General features: G+C 31.3%; 2 protein-coding genes across 2 annotated transcripts in view; both read left to right on the top strand.

Moving 5' to 3' along the window:
- The window catches only part of LOC128186578 (uncharacterized), a 59,616-nt gene extending 56,040 nt beyond the window's left edge, over nt 1–3,576 (top strand). Inside the window, exons 43-47 of the mRNA XM_052856737.1 lie at nt 322–469; nt 642–787; nt 1,848–1,918; nt 2,197–2,244; nt 2,599–3,576. Of these exons, the coding sequence (XP_052712697.1) occupies nt 322–469; nt 642–787; nt 1,848–1,918; nt 2,197–2,244; nt 2,599–2,601 (416 nt within the window). The 3' untranslated portion in view covers nt 2,602–3,576. The remainder of the gene's footprint in view (nt 1–321; nt 470–641; nt 788–1,847; nt 1,919–2,196; nt 2,245–2,598) is intronic.
- A 12,086-nt stretch (nt 3,577–15,662) lies between these two features.
- LOC128192581 (uncharacterized) lies at nt 15,663–23,327 on the top strand. Its single transcript, XM_052865375.1, has 7 exons — nt 15,663–15,808; nt 18,503–18,572; nt 19,165–19,470; nt 21,955–22,263; nt 22,451–22,717; nt 22,819–23,113; nt 23,294–23,327. Exons 1-7 carry the CDS (start codon nt 15,680–15,682, stop codon nt 23,325–23,327), a joined length of 1,410 nt encoding a protein of 469 aa, XP_052721335.1. The 5' UTR covers nt 15,663–15,679.
- The last annotated feature ends 228 nt before the right edge of the window (nt 23,328–23,555 follow it).

The raw sequence follows: 23,555 nt of genomic DNA, 5'->3' as shown, positions 1-23,555 counted from the left end.
GAATTTGAAGTTAACAGTGTACCTCTACCAAAAGTTTAGTTTTATCTATTGTATAGGATCTTATTTTGGTAAAAACTAGACAATGTCAAAAATTAATTTTATGCAAAAATAAATGTAAAATTTGGATATTTGGTATTCTACCGAGGGGCCATATGGCACAATATCCTTATCCTTTGAACGCCCATATAAAGTCATTGTTGCTCATGTGGGCGATGTGGCCATATGGGCCACTTGTTCGTTTATGTGAACGTTTAGATTTGTACCTTTCATTGCATTTATTTGATATGCTGGCAGACGGAAATGCTCTTAATTTTTTATTAGATAACAACTTTCAGTTAATTATCGGACTTGGGGTCGTAATGTCGCTGTTGACCCTTGCTGGTTTCATCGGGGTCATCATTATCTGCTACGTTCGAAGAAGACAAAATCTTAAGAAAATGTCAATACCGCCTTTTGATAGTAAATCTAAGTAAGTTTATCAATGATATACAAAAACAATTAAATAAGTAAATATTCTTCGGGAAAATTGTTCATCATTACGGTATATACAATGTGTGTTTTAATGATAGAAGATGACGGCCCTATATTTTAGCTGTTTCTAAGAAACCTTTATCAGTTTTTGTGTATTTATCTTTATACAGAAATACATTTGCCTCTGGAGTGCCCATAAAATACAACAGCCAGGCTAGATATGAATCTCCATTTTCTCTGCATTATTGGACAGGACTTAGAGACGGAATCGGAAGGGATGGATTTGATGACGTTTACAGTACAAGAGAATCCTATAGTGAGTATGACGCTTTTCACTCGAACTGGGGTCAAATTAAAAGCATGAAAAACCTCTCGAATATTGCTTTACAATTGGAAAAAAAAAACAAATTAACTTTACAAACATTAATAAACTAAGTATTAGCATATTAGAATATAATAGACATATTAATTGAAAACCTTTGCAATCTTATTAGTCATTTCAACTAAATGTAGTTGAAGTATTCATTTTGTCTACACAATCGAAGTAAAGGACTACATGCGGTTTTATGGATTTGTCGCCCTAAAAATTAAAGTTCTGTAGAGATCTTTAAAAAATAAGTTTGAAGATAATTGAGATCATAATGAAAATAAGTATTTAATAAGTCATTACCCTAGTGAAGTCATAATGTAGAAATGACGTCATGAAGATTGTCTTATTTTGATAAATTAATCTTCTGGAGCAAAATATGGGTGGGTTTTTTTAATTATTTGTTTCTTTATCTAAGAAACATTTAGGGCATGCTTGCTCAAGTATCATGTTTAACTATGATATGTAAAACAAAAAAGTGTAAAAACCGTACTTGAGAAGACCTGTGCGCTATACTTCCAAACGCAAAATATGAAGGAAAATGACAAAATTTTCGTTATTTTTTTTAAATCGCGGGAATTAGCCTATTTTAGTGCCGTCATAGATGAAAAGGTATTGGACAATAGTGACTAATATCAAGATCAATGTGCTAGACACGTATGATGTTTTATAAAAATTAGATTATGATGCGATACTATTTAAAAACATGTTTAAATGGGGGAGGGGGAGGGCAGATATTTGATCATTTCCATTTATACGTTATAGTTAATCAATTTTTTTTTATGTTTAAAGGGGGTTGGGGTTATTTTTTAATTTTTTTGGTTGTTATTGTTATGGTTTTTTTGTTGTTGTTGCTTTATTAGCCTGTTTTATTCTGTTATAAAAGGATCAATAATCTTTAAAGAATGTACATATACAGTAATCATAATCATGTTATTTTGACACTTCGATATTAAATTAATGTCCTGCCCTAGTTGCCTGTGAATATACTTTTCATTATTGTTAACAGGTTATGACAATACTGCACAGGCAGGGATCTCATCGGATTTCATGTATCAAGCGGTACAACCAAACAAAAAGGTAAAGAATGCAAGTATCTAGCTAGTATTTATATGAATGTATTTCTTCCATTTCCGACTCTGTTTCATCACTCATATGCAATTGTTCTTACTTTAATGTACAAAAACAAGAGATGAAACTCACTTGACAACTCTGATTAGTTGCATTTTCAAGTCATTTAAAATTTTATCAGTCATAAATGTGTATGCTATCTTATTTGTTATCATTTAATTGTAAATTGTTTCAAAGTGAATATGTTGAATATTCAATAATATTTGTTGTTTTAATTTTTTCTGTAGTTTAGAATCAAACGTCCGGAAATTAGCTCAAAACCATTGAACCAAGAGGTAATTCTTTATTAATTTCAGTCAAGTATAAATTGAAACAATTGATAATTATTTTGTATAAGTATATCAATGAATAACTATATATTAATTTATGCATTTAAGCAAACTATTTCTTGTTACTCTTAATTAAAATATATATTATGTTTAAATTCAATAAAATTGAACTATGTTTTATTTTTATGGCATACCTTTTTCTTTTGGAAAAATTGTTTTAATATGTTCTTTAAGATAGGACACAGTAGTATATAAATAATATGCATATATACATTCATGAATCCCAGTTAACTGGAGAGACATCAAATATGGCCATGACTGTTTTATCTTATTTTATTTATTTAATTTTTTTTTTTGCAGTGATAATGAAGAAAAGAAGAAAATGTTCAAGCTGCTTTTATAAAAAGCAGCATGAAGATATTTGCTGTATTTAATCACCAACCTTCAATTTCAATTGTAACATTGATACATGTATATTTAATCATGACCATTAAAAACATATCATAAAAGAAAAATTGCACAAGAGAATATATATTCAAAGAAAAGCATAATTGTACATCGTGACAAGGCTTAAAAAGAAATGAATTTAATATGTCTACTAAAAACATTTAATGTATCACCGTTTAATATAAATAACATTTTATGTTAAAAAAAATTAACATGTGAGTAGGTTTTTTTATATAATGCAGTTAATGCATTTAATATATATACATACATCCATCCATACATACATATATGTTATAGCGAAGTCCTAAGGACAAATGAATTAACTTCATGATAACCGTAACTCGTTATAGCCGTATAATGACTTCGTTATAATTAACAATAGCGAATTCACTAAATACATGTTTTCTCTGACCAGGCTTTGATTTTTGCTAATTGAGGCTTAAACTAAAAATACATTACTTTAAATGCCTTTAAATATTTGATTGTGAATTAAAAACATATCAAAATAAATTCATTCAAACTATTATGTTGAATAGTAATGCACGTTCTTTTTAAGCTGGAAAAAAATTCGTTATAAAAGTTTTAAATTTCGTTATTATTCACCGCTACGGGACTTAAAATCAGTATTTTACGGGAAACTCAAAAAAACTTCGCTATATCCGAGAATTCGTTATATCTGTGTATATACGTAATATTCCAGAGATTTTTTTTTCAATTTGTACGAGATGCTTCTTAATTGTTCAATGTATTGCCTGTTTTTGGTAATCTTGTATATGTGTTGCTTGTACGTTTTCAATACGACGTATATCATTATAAAATTATCATATTTGTATGGTATCTAGTACATATGTATCCTGATAGATGTTTTATAATAAAAATAGTTTATTCTCATCAATCTTTTATTTTTGAATTCAAATGTAAGGCCTTGATTTTTTTTATTGTTTTATTAAAACAGATTCGGCTTATATTTTTATTTAAGCATTTAATGCTTAATTATGTTGAATAGTAATGCACGTTCTTTTTAAGCTGGAAAAAAAATCGTTATAAAAGTTTTAAATTTCGTTATTATTCACCGCTACGGGACTCAAAATCAGTATTTTACGGGAAACTCAAAAAAACTTCGCTATATCAGAGAATTCGTTATATCTGTGTATATACGTAATATTCCAGAGATTTTTTTTCAATTTGTACGAGATGCTTCTTAATTGTTCAATGTATTGCCTGTTTTTGGTAATCTTGTATATGCTTGTACGTTTTCAATACGACGTATATCATTATAAAATTATCATATTTGTATGGTATCTAGTACATATGTATCCTGATAGATGTTTTATAATAAAAATAGTTTATTCTCATTAATCTTTTATTTTTGAATTCAAATAAAAGGCCTTGATTTTTTTTATTGTTTTATTAAAACAGATTCGGCTTATATTTTTATTTAAGCATTTAATGCTTAATTTTGGATGTCGTCGGTCCTATGACACACCAATGCAGTGCAGACAAATTAAACACCGCGCATTATCATACTGGTTTTTGGTGTGTGATTTAAATGTGTATTGTCGCTGTAAAGCCATTATATACGATCTCAGTCAGGATATTAAACATACATGGAACAGCCAGATTAACATTTTATTTCGTACGCTTCCGCAGTTAAAAATTTTGTGCCAGAAACTTTGTAGAGAAAAATATTTATTATTTACGAGTAGATATAATTTAATGGGGTTTTTTTTTTCAATCAATTCCTGCAGGCTATTTTTGCTCCATATATTACATTGACACACTTTTAAAAATCAGACTAATAAATAAATATATTCTCTCGAACCACCGGATATTTTGCATGAAGTAAGAAAATATTGTTATTTTTAATATCTACTGCACGATGATTGCTTAATATTGTTCAATCTATGGTTAAGTTTTTTTATATACTTGGTTCATAATTAACGCATGATCAAAAGGAAATTTCCATGGATGTCCAATGCATGGTACATGAAACACCATAAATATCGATCACCAAAAAACCCAGTTCAGTTGAATCATTAAATTCGTATTTGCTAAAATTAATCAATGACATATATTCTTCTAATCAAATACTTCAGCAAGTTCTGTTGTGTGATTTTGTAACTAAACAAATGATTAATTTTTAGACGGGGTCACGTGACCCCGTCTATTGGTTTACTGTCAGTCGAAGTCTCAAACAGGAAGGCACGCGTAGAAGTCCTCTGTGTATAAACAAAATTCTATTTAGAAAATAAACAAATGGTTTTATTGATCAAAATATTCTTGCTCGGGTTTAAATGGGGAATGAGTTACGTAACTGAATGCACAGCGCCGTTGACGATTCAGTCGGTGTACGAGCTCATTAATCAATAGAAGAGGTTGATGGTGGAATAGAAATTAAAGTTCCCAAACGCAATGTGCCATTTTTGAAAAGTTGTGAATTTTATTCTGACAATATTTCACCTTAATACAACCAAACTTCATGCGCAAGCCGAAGTTAAAATCGGGACGGGTTGTACACAGATGTTTTACAAATTAAATAGGTGTTTCATTGGCTACCAGTCTACTTGCGGTATGACTGCTGTTCGTTTCTAAAGGAATTTTGTACAAAGAAAATAAAAACAAGTCTGAATTTGCCTTCTCGTTCGTTGGCTTTTTATTTGATAAAACTGAATTTAAATTTTATACAATGCATTGTAAGCAAAATCTATAATAGATTATACATTTTGAAAGACTTATACACATATAATATATACAATCTTATCGATTAAAGAACCAAGTTAAATGTTAATGTTCATGTTTTCCGGCTTAGTTAGAATCAGGCTTGGGTGAATTACATTGTAAAATAATGCATTACATTACCATTACTTCATGGATTATAGCATTAAATTACCATTACTAAATTTCTTGAAGTAATGCATTACATTACCATTACATGAGTAAAGTAATGCATTACCATTACTTTGTGAAAAGTCAATAAGTTTTAAAAAAGTAATTTAAAAACTTAATAAAGAGTTTTTGTAAATATTTTATAAATAAAACATGCTTAAAATATTTACAGGTTCATGTTCATGTTCACTTTCAGGTTCAAATTTAATTACTTATACAAGATTGCTGTTGCAGTTGTAGTTCTCAAAGTAAGGTTGGTCCGTAACATTTACACGCTAATGGCGGAGTTGACAATCTCTGTTATTTATGTGACTGATTTTCGGAGGATGATTTTAATGAAAGGAACGGTTGTTTCATAATTCGTGTAGCTGATGCACGAGTTTACACAAAAAGTAGTAAGTGGCAAACGGATTTATTTTTACGTATTAATTTTGCATGAATCGCAAATGAAGAAAATCGTGTCAGATAAGTCGGTCTTAAAAATCAAAATGGCGACCGTGACAATTTTTTTTATTGTCAAAGTTCTTGGAATCTTATTGTAAAAAAATATTTCTAACGTCGGGTGCCTGTGTTTTTATCGGTATACAAATGTAAATTCAGCAGTTTTAGAGTTTTCGGGGTTTTCATAAAACTTTTATTACGGATACCGTCCGACTTGTGGATTTTCCCTTGGATCACAAAATTGAATAAATCTGGACATTTTTCATATTAGTGGATGAACGTAGTTTGAGCACAAAGGTATTTACTATTATTGAAATATCATGCAAAAAGTGGTGGAAGCAAAAACTCGGGACAGAGTATACAAATTCAAACTTTCAAGACCCCGTCTTTCAGTACTCTCAGTACTTTGATTTGGGAGTTGATTTTAATCAACTCTTCTATGCAGTTACTCTGGCAAACCGAAAGTGAAACAGTGTTTGGACCTAAGCACAAATCATCACCACTGACAAGACTTAGTTCTTGAATATAATAGAAAAAATTATTGATGTAATGTATGCTGTAGCATTGCTTTTCAAGGAAACTTATTTTTAAACACTTTGAAAATAGTCAGATTTTTTATAATACGAACAATTTAGATATTTTTGTAGTCTCATGTATTCCTACGCCAGAGTTTAATATTGTTTTGTGCAACCAAACGCTCGGCTGTCTCCGTAAATCTCTGACAAACAGAGAGGCTCTATTGCTTGACGGAGATTAACGGAGACAGCTGAGCGTCTGGTTGAACGAGACTGGAGATCAATATCAATATTGCTTGGATCCATACAATTTTTAGAATTGTTTCGATTACTAACACATAGTTTAAAATCTTTCTTTAAATATAACACAACATAATTCATATGGGGTTTCTCTAAATTCTTGTCTGAAAAATTCATATTATAAATAAGTGCGTAATTGGAATACAGACTAGAAACTAATTTCCACGCAAGATAAGTTAATTTTAAAATAAATGATAATCGATAAAATCAACTCCCGTCAGCACTTCAGTACTTTGATTATATACTATGTTTTGAACTTAAGAATGTGCCTGTAACCTATCAAAACAAAATTTTTCCACAAAATTTCTCTCTCTCTCTCTCTCTCTCTCTCTCTCTCTCTCTCTCTCTCTCTCTCTCTCTTGCAACCACAACGATTTAATAAATATAAATGATAAGTCTATCTATCTATCTATCTATCTATCTATCTATCTATCTATCTATCTATCTATCTATCTATCTATCTATCTATCTATCTGTCTGTCTGTCTGTCTGTTAATCATTTGTATGCGCACATGCATAATTTCGTTTTCAATGACGTAAGTCTGGCCTTAACCTATTGTGATTCTAGTATATACGACAAAGCGTACGCCTGAAGTTCTTCAAATGATCCTTCTGTACATCGATGTATTAAGAAGGTATTTGATAGAATGTATGCGGACTTAATTTACCTCATGAATATATAAGACATTATAAATATAGCTAAGACAACGGAGCGGCTATTTGTTTAAGTTACCACATTAGCTTTGAATTCGCAGGTGGGTGAAAATGGCTCATAACATGGAACAATTTTTATCCATCGGAATTTAAAACAGATGGTGAAACAAACAGTCATGAACAAACATGAAAACAATCTTTTCACACATTTTTCCTAATCTAAAATACCATTTGCAGTGGCATATTCAAAACTATGAAAAAAGGGTTTTGATCTCAACTTGTCTTGTCTTGAAACGTGACGAAAAGCGGTCGTAAATGAAAAAAAAATTACGGTGATGTAGTTGGCTGGGAGAACGTTCCAATTCAGGAAAGTCTCTCTCTCTCTCTCTCTCTCTCTCTCTCTCTCTCTCTCTCTCTCTCTCTCTCTCTCTCATGGTATTCACCCATCAACTCCTAAAGAACAAATATGTTTGAGGGAAGGAGTGGTAGATAGGGTTCAGGATTAGCAAATCGTCACTTTTTTCCAAGTTCTGCTCATTTAACGCGATTAACCTGTGCTTGTACATTTTTGATCTAGTCAATCAAAAAAACTAATTTTAGTATAAAGTATATATTGTAACAGTACGTGATGAGACTAATATTAATACATGCTTTTGTACTTTTTTGAATAACATGCAATCAGTACTAATAAGTGTTTTATAAAGATCATGTACTTGTGCATTAAAAAAAAACAAAAAAACACACACACAAAAAAAAAACAAAAACAAAACAAAAAACCATGCAATCTGTATTCTTTTAATTTGCATCCTGTACTTGTACTGTACCAGTTATCGGCTAAGACCAGTTATCGGCTAACCTGAGGGTTCGGGTTTATAACATGCGACTATCCGAGATTTTTTAATTAAGTCGTCTGTTTCGAATAAAAAAAAGTAAGTTTGCTTGAAAACTTTCTTGAATATGTTTTAAACATGAGCTTTAACGATCATTGTTTACCGCTGATTTACATCTTTGCACTTTCAGCTATGGGGAAAGTGGCGTAATAAGTTAAAGATAGAATATGAACACTTTGTGATACGTTATTATATCCCTTCTTTGATTTGACATATAATATCAATACATATAAAATTTCTAAACAAAAGCAATTCACTAAATTCTGAGAGATTCATGATGCAGTTGAACGCCTTGAACGCACAATTATGTATTGAACAGCATACGTTTTTATGTATTACCGTATGATGATAAACGGATAATTTTATGAATTTTGTTTATGTATAGTAACCCCTACGACCTATAGGCTGACCCCGCAAGGGACATTATTCAATTTAAAGTTTGCAGAATATAAAATCAACATGGAAAGGGATTTTACTGTGTTATTATCACGAAGCCGATAACTGGTACAGTAAATCGTAAGAACTCGGCAAATTCGCAGCGTGCTTAATAGCATAAAAACAAAATGTTTGAGTTCTAAATGATGATATAATCTAACAGACTGATAAATTAGGAGTTCACCATTTAAAATATGTCAAGTTTTATTCAAATATATCAAGAAATAAGGAAACACGAAAAGAAAACGTTAAATTATAGCCGATAACTGATACAGTGCCAGCATGCAACACACGTGCTATGTGGATTGATAAATTACTACTTTGTAGTGTTTGAATCAATTGAGAGAAAAAAAACGTTAACATTGGTATGTGTTCATTTCACAATTTTGAATAAAGCAACTTAATATTGTAATTTGTCTGAAAGTTTGTATTTTAGGATTACCATCATTTTTTCAGAAATTGAATAAATTTGACTTTTATTATTATTATTATTATTTTCTTGTTTTCATCAATTTTTGTAGCTATTTTTTTTTTTTAGCTGAAATTAGAATTATTTTTGTGATGTTTAAAACGGCGACATTTATCGAGTTCAACACAAAATTCTGTATTACTTATAGAGTGAAAGGAGTTTTCCTATGTTATTCTCCTTTCATGATGATAAATCGCTACTAATTTTAACTTTTTTTACTTTTATAACTTTTGGGTTGAATCGAGTTCAATCAAGAATTAAATAGATGTAATACATACGAAAACTCTCAACCAACAGCAAATTGCATTCGACCAGAAAGAGCTGAGCACACAGAGACCACGCTCAGCATGTACCTGTGTAGTTTATCATTTGCACATTCATTTTACATAGTACTCATATTCTCTTTGAACGCATTTATAGAATAAACCAAGGATTATCTGCGAAAGTCCATGTAAGATCTTTATTATTTGAAAAATGAGATGATTTTCGTTCGATGTTTATCCTTTTTCAGAAACATAAATTTTATACGAAAGTTGATTCATTATATATTTATGATTGATGTAAGCAATATAGTTTTTATCAATTTGCCTTAAAATAAAGTGCCCAAAATTTTCATGTATTCAAATGTATGCACAAGGGTAAATGTATATCTGATGGTATTGGTTTTCTTTTTTCTGTTTTATCTTTGAAAGATCTCAAGCTATATTTTAATGCATCTGAACTGCATTCATCTTATAATATGTTATTCAGGTAGATTTAAGGTTTCAGGTTTCTCTACATTATGCTTTTTTATCCTATTTCAGTATCAAAGTTTGGGATTGTTTAGCCTGTTATCGAAATGAGCCTGGTTTCATTTTTTATTACGTTTTACACCTGTATACTTATCTAGTAAGTTGCATTTTTTATAGTTCATATGAGTTTAACTGCAGTCAAGAGAAATTTTAAAGGGCTCAAAGGCCCAAATATAACAAACTCAGGCACATATTGTCAATTAGAATTACCCCAACACTTTCTGAGTACAGAAAACAAAACAGAACAAATTACAATCTTACTTCTTTTAATCATTTATGACAATTATAGTAAATATATTAAATCACATCAACACTACTTCGATGTAACCCATCGAAAACGTCACATTTTATTTAGTATTGACTTTCCAATATCTCCTTTACTTTTCTTCGATTGTTTTAAATAAAAAAAAAAATAAGTAACACAGTCAGGAAACTTGTTATAGATCCGATGTCTATATTTAAAAAAAATAACATTATTAATTTTTATTCGAAATTATTAATCTTTGATGATGTTTTCTAGACAATGTTTCCTTTTATACGTCAATCAAAAGAAAAAAAATTATACCTTTAAAAAATCCATTTAATATACAACACAACAAATTAAACGCCAACGGTGGCTGCCCATTTGCGAAATGAACGTGTTTTGTATCCCTTGCTCTATTGTTGACTAAATCTGTGATAGGCATAAAGAAAATTGACATAACCTGATATCGTATGACTGGCTTGCCCCTAGAATGACAAAAAAGGTGCGGAGACAATGCATGAGGTCTGGCTGACAAAAATGACTTGAGTTACGACATCGGACAAATGATGCTGTCACTTGTGGGTAGCTAGTTTATGATTTATCCTTCCCTTCCTGGTCGATTATTGAATGAAATTCGAAATGTGATAAATGCATTATACCTAACATCACTTGTCTGAATAGCACGACCCACTTCCCTGCAATGAAGTCAAATTGAACCCTCATAATGTGATGTACAAACAGATGGTTGTGCGAGTATGATTTTTCAGCGATATGTTTAAAATCATGAGTTAAAGATTATTTATCTGTACTTTGAAGCGCGATAACCCAACAATGTTTATTCTTCACTATGGAGGATTAAGTTGTATCTGGGACATTTGAGATTTTACACTAAAATGAGATGTCCGCTAGGTGTGACTCGACTGTGCGAGAGCTATATTGCTGAATCGTCAAGTAGGCGATGAATTGTGCGAGTTCTAAAAGAATTTCTGGAAGGGCTATATAGTCTGATGGTTGTACAAAGTTCTGAATGCATAGAACATGAAAATACTTGCGTACAATTTCTCAGTATTGTCGGCTAGAGTTAAGTTGAGCAGTGCTTGGAGATCATTTTGTAAAATCAAATGGGCACCCCTGTTTGCTGCTCGTTGGCCCATCGATTCTTTGAACCTTGGTTATTGGTACCAGGAAAGAGAGTCTGCTTTAACATTTTTAATACCCTATGTGTGCTCCCTCTAAACAATTCGTTACTGTGGAAACATTAGAATTCGTGGTGGCTTTATTTCGTAATATTCGTGCGTAGCCCACCTCCAATAATTTACTTCCTCGACGAAAAAGAAAATATAAAACATTTAGATTCCTACTGAAACTGTAAACCCACGCATCCATGAAATTCAGCAGCAAGAATAAACAAAGAAAACATTTAGGTACTTACCTGTTTGGATATATTAGAATGTCTCTATTCATATGGCTATAAAATGTAAGCTCAACGGTGAAATACTGCACAAAATCCAATGTCTGAACTAGCTTCACTGTCGATAAATGACAGAAATAAATCTGTCTATGTTTGGTTATCGTTTACTTAACAAATTTGGCCTTTGGTTTACCGGCCATTGCGAGGTTGCCATACTTTTGAGACAGAATTCGGGATTCATAGTCGGGATCTGAAACATTTAACCCTAACATAGTTAATTTGACATGTGGCCCATTTGATATTCGAATCTTAATTTTTGGGTATATTATAGCATAACTCACATCTGTAGCTGAGCACTTGGCCTGCGTTATAATTTAAAATTTGAAAAAGAATGAATCTGATAAAGGGGAATTCCAAATTTTCTTTCTTAGGTTTTCGTCGAAAGTAACTAATGGTCAAGCTCCGTGGACCTTGATGCGATGGCGATATTTTGTGGACCTCTATCTAATTTCCATTGTATGCCTCGGCTAACTGTCTCAGTTGGGGGTCGCTTATGTCAACCGGGATTTTGCCGTCATCGCTAGATTGTGTCACTGCAGTCTCGCCGCTGTGTGCACCCCTTGTAGACTTAATCTTGGCGCGGGGGTTTGTCTCTTCTCGTCTGGGGTTTGTCTCTTCGACGAACGCATTGCCAAGGGATGATGATTTATTCTTTTTTTACGTTTTATTTCTTTTAAAAGGTATTGATGAGTTTTTTCAGGTGGGGTTGCGAAAGATAAGAAACATACATACATACATGTTCATGTAGAACTATACATGCGCATACTTTTGTTGAAATAGTGATTTTATTATGTCTATCTTGATACTATCTGCAAAAACTTTATATTGTAAACTCTTTGAGCTTATCTCGTACATATTTAAGCAAATTAGTTCGCATAAAAATATGATGGATAAAACAACTTTTCCTCTGGAAAATGTACATGTTTCTGCATGAACGGCATAGTGAATATCGTTAAAATTGTGATGACAGATGTATACAGAATCAAATATGTATTAAAAAAATTTCTAAATTTTGAAATACACGAATTCAGTTATTTTAAAACATAAACTTTGAGCCAAATATTTTAAGTTTTCCTCAACAGTTTGAGCCCCTACCCAAATAAATTAAAAACATCGCATGTCTATTTTGTGTCACTAGTAAGCGTAAAGAATGTTAACTGGTATGCAAATGCTAAAAGTGTTATACCAACAGCCAATAGAATACAAGTACGAACTTTTAAAATGACTTCCTTGTCAGATTATTACTATGTTATTTTTCACTATTAGTATTACTAGCCGAACACAATTCCATACAAAGGTAAGGACGAATTAATCATTTATGAAAGTAAATATGATAAATCAGTGAATATTTTTTATTGTTACATATACAAAAATATCGTTAAGTTTTAAAGTAACTATTTTTAAACTTTATCCAAAAAAAAGCTGTACGTTCTTTGTAGTGCCAATTAATGGGTAAACAATAATTTTTTCTAATTGAACAATTTTTCATGCAAATTATCAAAATAATCATCAAAGATAAAATATGCATGGTTGTCTTCAAAACCTACGAGTATTAGACATAAGACGGGTCATTGACTTCATTTTAGAATTAATTAATTAAAAGTACTGTAATTTTGATTTCCGTTATATCAACATTAAACCCATATATGAATCTGATTAATAAATATTTTCGTAACTACATTATAAGAGATGGGAACTTATGATGATTCCACCTTAAACTCTAGAGGTACAATATATATTCCACTTATATGAGATATTAAAATGTTTCATCTCAGCATAATATTATGTTTCAATCAGAATTGTTATTCCTTAAAAAGCAGAAGATAAAACTTTAAATATCAAAGATAGCTATTAAATTATTTGAACCAAAGTTTAAAAAATAAGAAGAAGAAACCAGGGAAAACAAATGAAGGCAAATACAAATGCAAGGCTTACATTTTGTTATGTCTGGGTCATAAATGTGTATCCCTTATTACCACAGATTTTAGATTATCATTGTTAACCGATAGGATATTTACAAACATGCGTGATGTAATATGATAACAAAATATCTAAAAGGGAATGAGATATGTCATTAAAAAACAGGAAGGGTAAGATATCTTTTTTTTAATGCTGCATTTTTTTTTAAAGCAAAGTTACAAAAACTTATGTAAAGCTATCCCAAAAGGCAAAGGGTTTGCACGGATCATGTTTAAATAAAAAAAAGAACAAAATAAGTAAAATAGTATCAAATTAATGTCACAGGTTCCGCGTTTATGAGTACGCGGTATGCACTTGTAGTATATTTGACACGCAAGTGTTGCATGGAGGTAATGATATGTGCTAAAGGTTTTTTGGTAAGATAATCTCAAAAGAGTGTTACGAGACCATATTTGCAAGCCAGACAACACCTAGAACCAATGAAAATAGACATGTTTTTTTTTTAAAGTTTTAGGTTAAAAATACACTGTAACTGGGACTTCAAATTCTGTGATTAATATGGGCACTGGGCAGGTTTATTTTAGAATAAAATTATCTACTGGGCAATTTCATCTCTATTTTAGATTAAATCAATGTTGCCTAAATTTTAAGAAACTACTTGTAGAAGTTACAATTTTTCTCCGCCCATAAAAAATCGCGTTTCTCGATCAACGGTGTGTTATATTATAAACATATTAAGCATATGGTACCATTACCTATTCCTTTTTACTTCTTAGAAAGGAAATGTTTACCCAAAGATATCGCCACAGAACAAAACTGTGCTATTCAAACAACTGAAATGTGACTGACAGGCAACTGTCATTGTTAATGCAAGGCATAGCTATGCCTTGCAGTCACATTCCCCCAGACCTTTAAGTTAACATTCAGTTGACTGAAGGGCAGAATTTCATCTCCTGTGTGCCCAATGGTATCAAGATATAAAAATACAAGTAGAGTTTATTGTTTATATGGGAAACTTCATAAAAAGTCATATTTGTTTATGAGCAAACTTTAAGAAATGAAAAACGGGTCTCAATGGTGACTGAAGATTTGATTACGATTAAAGCTTAAACCAATCATTTAGTCAATGGTTTCAAACAAACAGTTAATAAATATGTGTTGTTGTTTTTTTGTGGTTAAAAATGAATGAATGAATGAATGAAAATATGAGCACGTGAACTCATTCTTTTGGATTTTTTTCCTTTAAATATTTCAATAAAATCCATTGCTTCTTACTTTTAAGTCCAGTATCATATGCCTTCTTTGTGATAGATAACGATGATATACCCGATTCTTGTCTAGGCTACATGGCATTATGGCTACATAAAATGTCTGAAACTTTTCCATACAAGCCAGTTCCTCTAAAGAAAGGCTTTGTGTACTAATCTAGAGAACTGAATATGAATATCGATACTGTAGCAATTACGTTTACAACAAAATATAATTATGTTTGAATGTGCAACGGATATGACTGTAATTATAATGATATCGAACTAATTGAATCTGTTTATCAATTGTTTCGTTGTGTTATTAATGTGTATGCATCGTAAACTTATATAGATAACAATATTAAAGTGTATACAAATCTGTTGTATTTCAACAATTTAAAAACGTTTTATTGGAGTTGTTGAAAAAAATTAAAGATATTTTGATGATCAAAATCTTATCAAGGAACTAGATTGTTTTAAATGCATTTTTAATAAACATTTGTAAACAAATTTTGTAGACCTTTTGTCTAGTAAAATTAAATTAGCTAATAATGATGGAATAAAAGTATATAGTACTGCAATGCTTTAAAAATAGACAAAAAAAGCACATTTATCAATGAAGATTTGTTAGCAGTTTTATCGCTGATGTTGAATTATTGTTGGATTTCTTCAATTTTCTGTGTTTCAGAAGATGTTTGAATGATACAGAACAATCTCTAATCATCGACACCATGGTTTGGAGAGACATTTATCTAAAGACTATAAATCTTGCTATCGTAGCTGTTTTTCTCTATTTCATTTCGTTAACAATAGCACAATCTACAACAGTGAAAACAATTGAAAACAATGAGTTTTTAGAAGTAAGTATTTGTATCTCTTCTCTTGTGACTGTCTACAGCCTATCAAAACAACAAAATGTTTTGGTTTTTAAGACGAGTCAATGCTAATGTTAAGGTATATGTTGTTAACATTGCAGAAAAATACATTACCTGTTTGAACATTTAATAGACTAAGTTAAATTTAGTTTGGAAAAGTATTCCCTTTTAGTCTGCATTCTAGTACGATCATAACCACAATGCAAAGACTTTGAACTTAGGGTGTTGACTTCTTAAAGATTATATTTTGATCGATCGAAACTTTAGCTACATTTAGAGCTGACAAACTCCGCAGACTTGCAAGTCTGAACTAAAACTTCCATTGGCAAGTAGTACTGTAAATTCCTAATTAAACGCGAGGAATAAATATCCGCGTAAAATCGCGAGAAGCACGTCACGCGAATTTTCAAATATCGCTTTTAATTTTCAGACATATGTAAACTACATGAAACTATGATAAAAGAAGGTGTTGCAAAACAGTGGGACTATTCCCTAACGTGGAAAGGACCTTTAAATATCCGTATCGCTTGAGAGTCACATCTAAATATAGAAACATTACGTAGACGACTATATTTACATAGCGGGTGTGTTCCGTACGGAGGCAAAATAAACAAACATTTTACGCGCATTTCTATCGAACACGACAGCCACCAAATACAGTTAGAAAGATAACCATATACATGTTTTCTGTATTCGAATGTTAACATCTCAATTTGATATCTACTGTCCAGCGTGTTTAAAATATCATTCTTGAGATACATGAATAAATCTTATTCTGGCTCTCCAAAACCGTCAGAGTTGTAATTATAACCATCCTATGTTTCTATAGTATCTAAATAAACGCTAAGTCTAGTAAAAAAGTACAAATTTTTCCGTACATATTTTCGCTTCGTCACCGATTCAAACTTTCTAAAATGATTGTGTTTGCTTTTAACAACCTGTACATGTATCTTTGAAATCAGCTTACCCGTTTATTTCATAAAAAGGGTGAAAAATCAACTGTTTACATTGATGCATACTAAGTACATTGTATTAAAATCTCTTGTTCAGAAGAAAATGTTAATCAAGTTTATAACGGAGACTTCACACAGTAATGTTGAAAAAAAAATAAGCAGGCATGCAAACTATTTCATTACAAGAGTTTAAATAACTTTATTCAGACATTCTTAAATTATGTCAAAACATTACCTTTCCATGCGATTAAAAGAATTAAAATTTAAAAAAAAATTCCAACTTTTTCGGGATTCGAACCCAGTCAAAAATACAAGTCACGGTTAAAGACTATTCTATCTGCGATACCACTAGACTAATCTAGGCATGAAATAATAGGGGGAAATTTTATACGTCGTTTTTAGATTTCAAAGGTATTAATGATTTTTTCCAAAAGTCAGATTTATTAAAAATATGCCTCCTTGAAACAAAAATCGGAAATAGCAGTTTTCAAGAAATTGTCTTACTCTTAACGTTAAGATTAGATTAATTTTGTTTCAAGGAGGCATTTTTTCACAATGACGAGGATTCCCCTTTTATATAGCGGGAATTCTGCCACATTTGTCTGTGTAACCATTTTTAAATTTATTTCATGGTCTTAAATAAGTTAATACAAACTTTCGAAATAAAATTCTACACTGCTTTATTTACAACGTTGCATGGAAAAAAAGATTTACATCGAATTCTGTAACTTTGATTTTTCTACTTTATCTGCAACTCCTCTAGGGAAAATTAGCATAGGAACTGCAACACCTTCTTTCGGCATTCGCGATTTTATGTTCTCGCGATTTGATGGAAAACCGTTGAATCGCGGAATTAAGTACTCGCGTAAAATAAGGAATCTACAGTATATAATTACCATGAATACTTTTATATCCTTTGTGGAGAATTTGTCTTGCAGTTTTTTCTAAATTAAAGGTCTAAAATGAATTTCAGTATAAACAGAAATCTACGTTTTTGTTGTTTCGTACGGGATACGAAGGTAGCCATCATTGCAGAAAAAATACAGTTTGGTAGCTCACAGTGCATGTGATTACTCAATAGTAAATTAAACTGAATATATACATTTAGTCTAATTGCAAGAATTACATTTTTACACACTTTCAATTTGACTAACTGTATCTTTACTCACAAACTTTTTTTGAGGATTACATGCATGTGGCCACAAAGTAAAAGATTAAAAATATGAATTTAATGCAAATGCTCGGAGTTAATGCCTTTACATGTACTGAAGCAAAAGTATCAATCGATCATGAATTAACTCACGAAAGGTCAACCACAAAAGGAAAAAAAATACATCTATGAACAGCATACAATTTGTTTATTATTTGCTACTTGAATGCTTCTTGAATTAAAATTAAAATTATTTATATGGCTAAACACTACATCAAAATTCAAAGTACTGACTTCATGACTGTATATTAATACGTGGACAACCGCTTCTCTGAATAACATAGATTTTAGCTTTGTCAGTTTCTGGGAAAATTAAAAAAAATAATTTTTCATAAAAAAAACAACTTTTTAAATCATCCATCGTTTGTGCAAAGTTACACCTGTATCCAAACTAGATTTATTTACTTTACAATGCAAAAGTCAAAGAAATCTGTTTTAAAGCGCCCTTCTGTATTGCTTCTGGTGGATCACGCTTTAATATAAATAATGATAATTAAAATCAGCCATTTTCTAAAGGAAATGCAGTTGTCAACCGATCCTTCGCCAACAACGACAACAGAACTTATGGTCACCGCTGACAGTGCTAGTAAGTGTTGATGAATTAAGTACATTTAAGTCACAATACAATGAATTATCATTGAATAGGGTTCCGCCATTAACGTTAACGTTTTTTACTTAGTCTAGTACTTTGAATGTCGTTCTGGTGTACACTTATTTGAGTTTATGGAAAAAGAACTCAAAGCCAGATTTTTTATTGATAATATATATAATTTCCACGTATTTAATAGCAAATTGTGTCAATAATAACGATCATGGGCCCATGTTATTTGTTTGATATGAAAGCCATTTTCATTGTTCGGAAGATTCATTCATAGACCAAAAGCTATAAATCATTGTATATAATTAACATTACCTGATTTGTGTCATTAAATAATTATACATATGTTTTTTACACTGATCACAGCAAATAATTGCTTTTTTCTCTAAGGAACAAACGTACAACTATAATGTTTTAGATACTTTACAGGCTAAATTGGTCTCTAAATTGTAAAACAAAATAAAAAGGAGGGAGTTGATTGGTCCATCAAATGATATATAAATTGTTTAAGGATGTGTCGAGCTACATTAATTACCGTCTTTGATAATTTTTGTTTCATGTGTTTTTTATCTTCCAAAAGGATGCCCTTTGGTTATCCTGTCACCAGGCTTTGTCTCAACAGATTTCGGCACCTCCGCACAATTTAGAGCTATTGTAGAATCGAACAACGACCCAGCTCTGGAATTTAGGTGGTTAAGGCTGCGGTCCAGTATAACTGAAGCTATTGACATTAACCAGCCGAAGTACTCCGGTAGTAAAAACCTTCCCTCTCCAGAGCTAGTGATTAATAATGTCACATTTGAAGATGAGATCAGCTACCAGCTTCAAGTTCGAATTGTCGGGGGGTGGTGCTTTGGGAATACAGTTTCTTTGGACGTGAGAGGAAGTATGAATAATGCATAGTCTATTTCAACATGTGTTGATTAGTTTTAAATGTATGGCCTAAAGTTTAAAATAGTTTAGCTTACCTGAACCACAAATTGTAAAACTGCACATCAAATTCGATAGAAAACTAATTTCTTATATCATAGCTTTATTTAAGCTAAAAATAACTGTTAGACAACTTCCGAATTTCATTGAAAGGGACTTTAGTCCCAAAAATTGACTTTTGTCCGATTTAATGCCAGGCGTAAGGTGATACCGTGTGTACGTCATTTAGTGAAACGGGATCCGTTTTCTTAAAAAATCATTCATACCGATTGATAGACTAGCTATTGCATATGAAAATATGTAACCACTTTTGTTTTAAGTATTTCTCACCTGATAAGTAAAATATTTACCTTTAAAACCTAAAATCCGAATTAAAATAATATTTTTCCAGAAAATATTGAAAATCGTAAAGAATTTTGTAAAACTCCTACAGGAATTAGTATATTTCCTCCAGGTTGAAAGTATTTCCTTCAAGAATATAATTAAGACAGAGAATTTTCATAAAGATAATAAGATTTCCATGGAATTTTAAAATCCTATAAAAGTTTTGTTCAAATTCTATCAATATGAATTCCAATAGAAAGTTCTTTCACGTAGAAAGAAATATTTTTGTGAAGGAATTTATTTTTCAAATGTAAATAACTCATCTAACAGGTGAGACCCATATATAACAAAAATGGTTAAAACTCTTCAAGCCATGGTCTATTAAATGACATTTTGAATTTGTTGATACAAGCACCTTAGACGGATCCAAAAAATTTATCTTTGCGCTGGCATTATTATCCAACATGGTGTTTTAAGTACCACTCTAAACAACAAGAGGGGTGGAAAGAAGTTGAAAAAAATTGACATCTACATGTAACTATTCGTACACGTACATGTAACGTGTGTAGATGTACACATCAAACGTTTTATAAACGGTGAGCTGGCACTGGGCGCTAAACGATGAGGATAAATATACACAAAATGAGTGAACGGTTAGATAGCACTCAATTGCGAACGTTGAGCGTTTGCAAGGCAACTTATATTAAGCTATCTCTCGTCACAGTAGAAGATACGCTGTTACTCACTAAACTGAATTATAGAAAATAACTTGTACTTTATTTCTATTTTGAAAATTGATATAACATATGACTCCACAATGTAAAACCACTTATATTGGACAATATCTAATATATGACTAGTGTGTCCTTTAAATAATGATATCAATAGAAAATATAGATATAATACATTTATGATATGTTGATATTAAGGGCGTTGTTTCGTCAGGGTTTGAGTTCTCAAATCCGGATTGTTCAAAAAGTTTAATTTCATGAGTAAAATTTGTTTTAAATACAAAAAGTATTTATGAAATGAATTATTATTGACAAAACAATCGATATTTTACTAAATTATGGAATAAGGCTATGACAAAGTTTGACTTTTAGCAAAACAGAGGAAATTCGAACTTAATTTTTGAGATTTTGTTTTCCACCGAAATATTTCTGGTAGAACAATAATATTTAAAGTTAAGATTTTATTTGTTAGTCAATTAATTTTGCATATTTTCTGTTGGTTTTATCTTTTTTTTTTCGTTTAGATAATCGTATGGCACACACTACAAAAATATTTTTAAAAATGCTTAAAAATGATAAAAAGACTCCACATCTCAAAATTTTGATCATTGAACTCATTTAAATTCTATGCCAGCAGAGAAAGTCAATACACTTAGTTTAATACTAGAAATGTTTTAGCATTATCATCATTCAGTTTTTTGTCATATTGAATCAAAAATGGGTTGTAATTTGAAAACTGATTTCAAAGAAGAGTTAAGCAATTTGTATTATTTTCACACTTAAGAAAATCTCAATCATAGTGTAAAATTTTTATGGATTTTTCTTAAATTTTCAAAAAAAATTCAATGGCCATAGACTCAAAAAGTAGGTCATTGACTTACTTTTTTGAAAGTGAAGAATAACACTACCATGTAAGGTCTATAACACACAGAAGTTGGTTTTCATCATCATCAGTGGATTTTTTTTCATTCTGAGTAAATGTCATCCTAAAGCAATTGTTTTGATAGTTGTACTCTTTTTGACAAGTTTTGCAGTTTAACGATTCTTGCAATGCTACAAAGGAGTGTGACCAACGCAAAGACTTGGTTTGTTCATCAGTACACAATAGCTGCATATGCAACAGTAACTCTTACCATCGATATCGAGTTTGTTATCCTAGTAAGTAAATTCTACTATTGATGGCTGTACGTCGCCGTTTTGATGTAATTATTTAACAATACTCGTATAATATCTTTAAAAATGTATTATTATATTACGTGCAAGAATTGAAATTTTACAATTATAAATGTACATGCATGTAAATACCCTGATATTATTTTTTTAAGCAACAACAGTTACTTCCTCTTTTTTTTTTTTTTACCAAATATGGAATTCCTTTATTCCAGGGTCCAACTTAAGAGCTGTGTACGATTCCTCCGAAATAACGACTTCCTTTATAACAGTGCGGTGGACTCCTCCTTACCTGGACCCGAACCTTGTGCAATCATACAGCGTTTCACTACGAGGTCACCAAGACTCGAACTATTATGATAGTGCATCCGTACATTTACAAACTAGTTACATGTACACCTTTTACTCCTCTTTTATCCCAAGCTTTGACTATTATCTCGAAATCACATCCAATATTTTGCTAAGCGACCCCGAGGAGACGTTTAGCGTGAAAACTGATCCCATCACCTTACATGTAATTGTTGGTAAGACATTCATTAATGTTTCTATCTATCTATCTATTGTGTTAATAATTTAATTAATGATCAATTGCGTATGTGTCCCTTGTATTCATTATTTTTCCAAATTCAAAAAGTTGCAATAATAGCAGTTTAAAAAAAATGATGAAATGTGTTATTGATAATATTTGACATACTTATTTATTTACAATAGATCCACAACCCCCAGGACCTATTGACCCAACTGCAAGCAATTTTCATCCGCAGACACTTCGTCTGAGCTGGTCAAGATCTCAGTACAGCTCTAATGTATATTATGAGTATCGAGTTACAATAGCCGGGCACTCATACGTTTCATCTTCGACCTCATTATCCCCGTGGAGAGAACTTGAACCAGGCAGGTACTATACGGTTCAAATAGTGGCAGTTACCAATTATGGGACACGGAGTCCTGCCTATAGTTCTATAATCCAGACGCTCCGTAAGTAATTTGTTTTACAACCATTGTCATATTTCCTTATTTTTATAATTCCTAAATGGTCTTAGTTATATAAATATAGCAGTTTTACTTTTAAATATCAGGGGTTCCTTATGTTACCCTTCCTCGCTCATCATATAACATACCGGTTCAATCAGACTTTGAAATGGTGGCATCGGTTGAAAGCTTCTCCGATTTCCCCCCTACGACTTCAACAAAATGGCAAAGAAACGGTCAAGATATCAATATCAATGACACCAGATACAATGGAAGTACAGAGGATTTAGTTGCTCCGAAGTTGGTCATCAACAAGGTGGATTTTGACAATGACCATAGGGCTAACTACCGTTGTATAGCAACCAATTCCGAAGGATCGTGGACCAGCGGAAGTACAAGATTGTACTTGGAAGGGAGTACGAACACTATGTCTGATTTGCTTTGCAATAATTGTTTTATTAAAATCATATCTTAATTTACTATTTACCACCAGCAGAATAAATGGTAACTATTTTGTTTTTTCGCACCTATCACACTGTTTATAGTTACTTAACGACTAGTATCTAGTATTCGCTTCAATAGGCCGCAAGTTTTTAGAGACGTGTACACGGAGTGAAGAATGCGTCTCAGGAGAACAATTGACGTGTCGACAAAACAAATGCCTCTGCTATACGTCATATTACCACAAATACCATGCATGTTATCCCAGTAAGTTTTATGACTTATGTATAGAACCTTGCAATATTATTTTTTTCTGACGCAACTATCACGTAATATAATGAAAAAAAAATTAATATCATTATCTTTATAAAAATGGTTATTTAAGCAATTAGATTCTTTGAAA

Source organism: Crassostrea angulata, chromosome 1 (genome assembly GCF_025612915.1).
Source record: "Crassostrea angulata isolate pt1a10 chromosome 1, ASM2561291v2, whole genome shotgun sequence".
NCBI lineage: Eukaryota > Metazoa > Mollusca > Bivalvia > Ostreida > Ostreidae > Magallana > Magallana angulata.
Note: the sequence above shows the minus strand (reverse complement) of the source record. Positions and strands in the feature narration are given on the sequence as shown.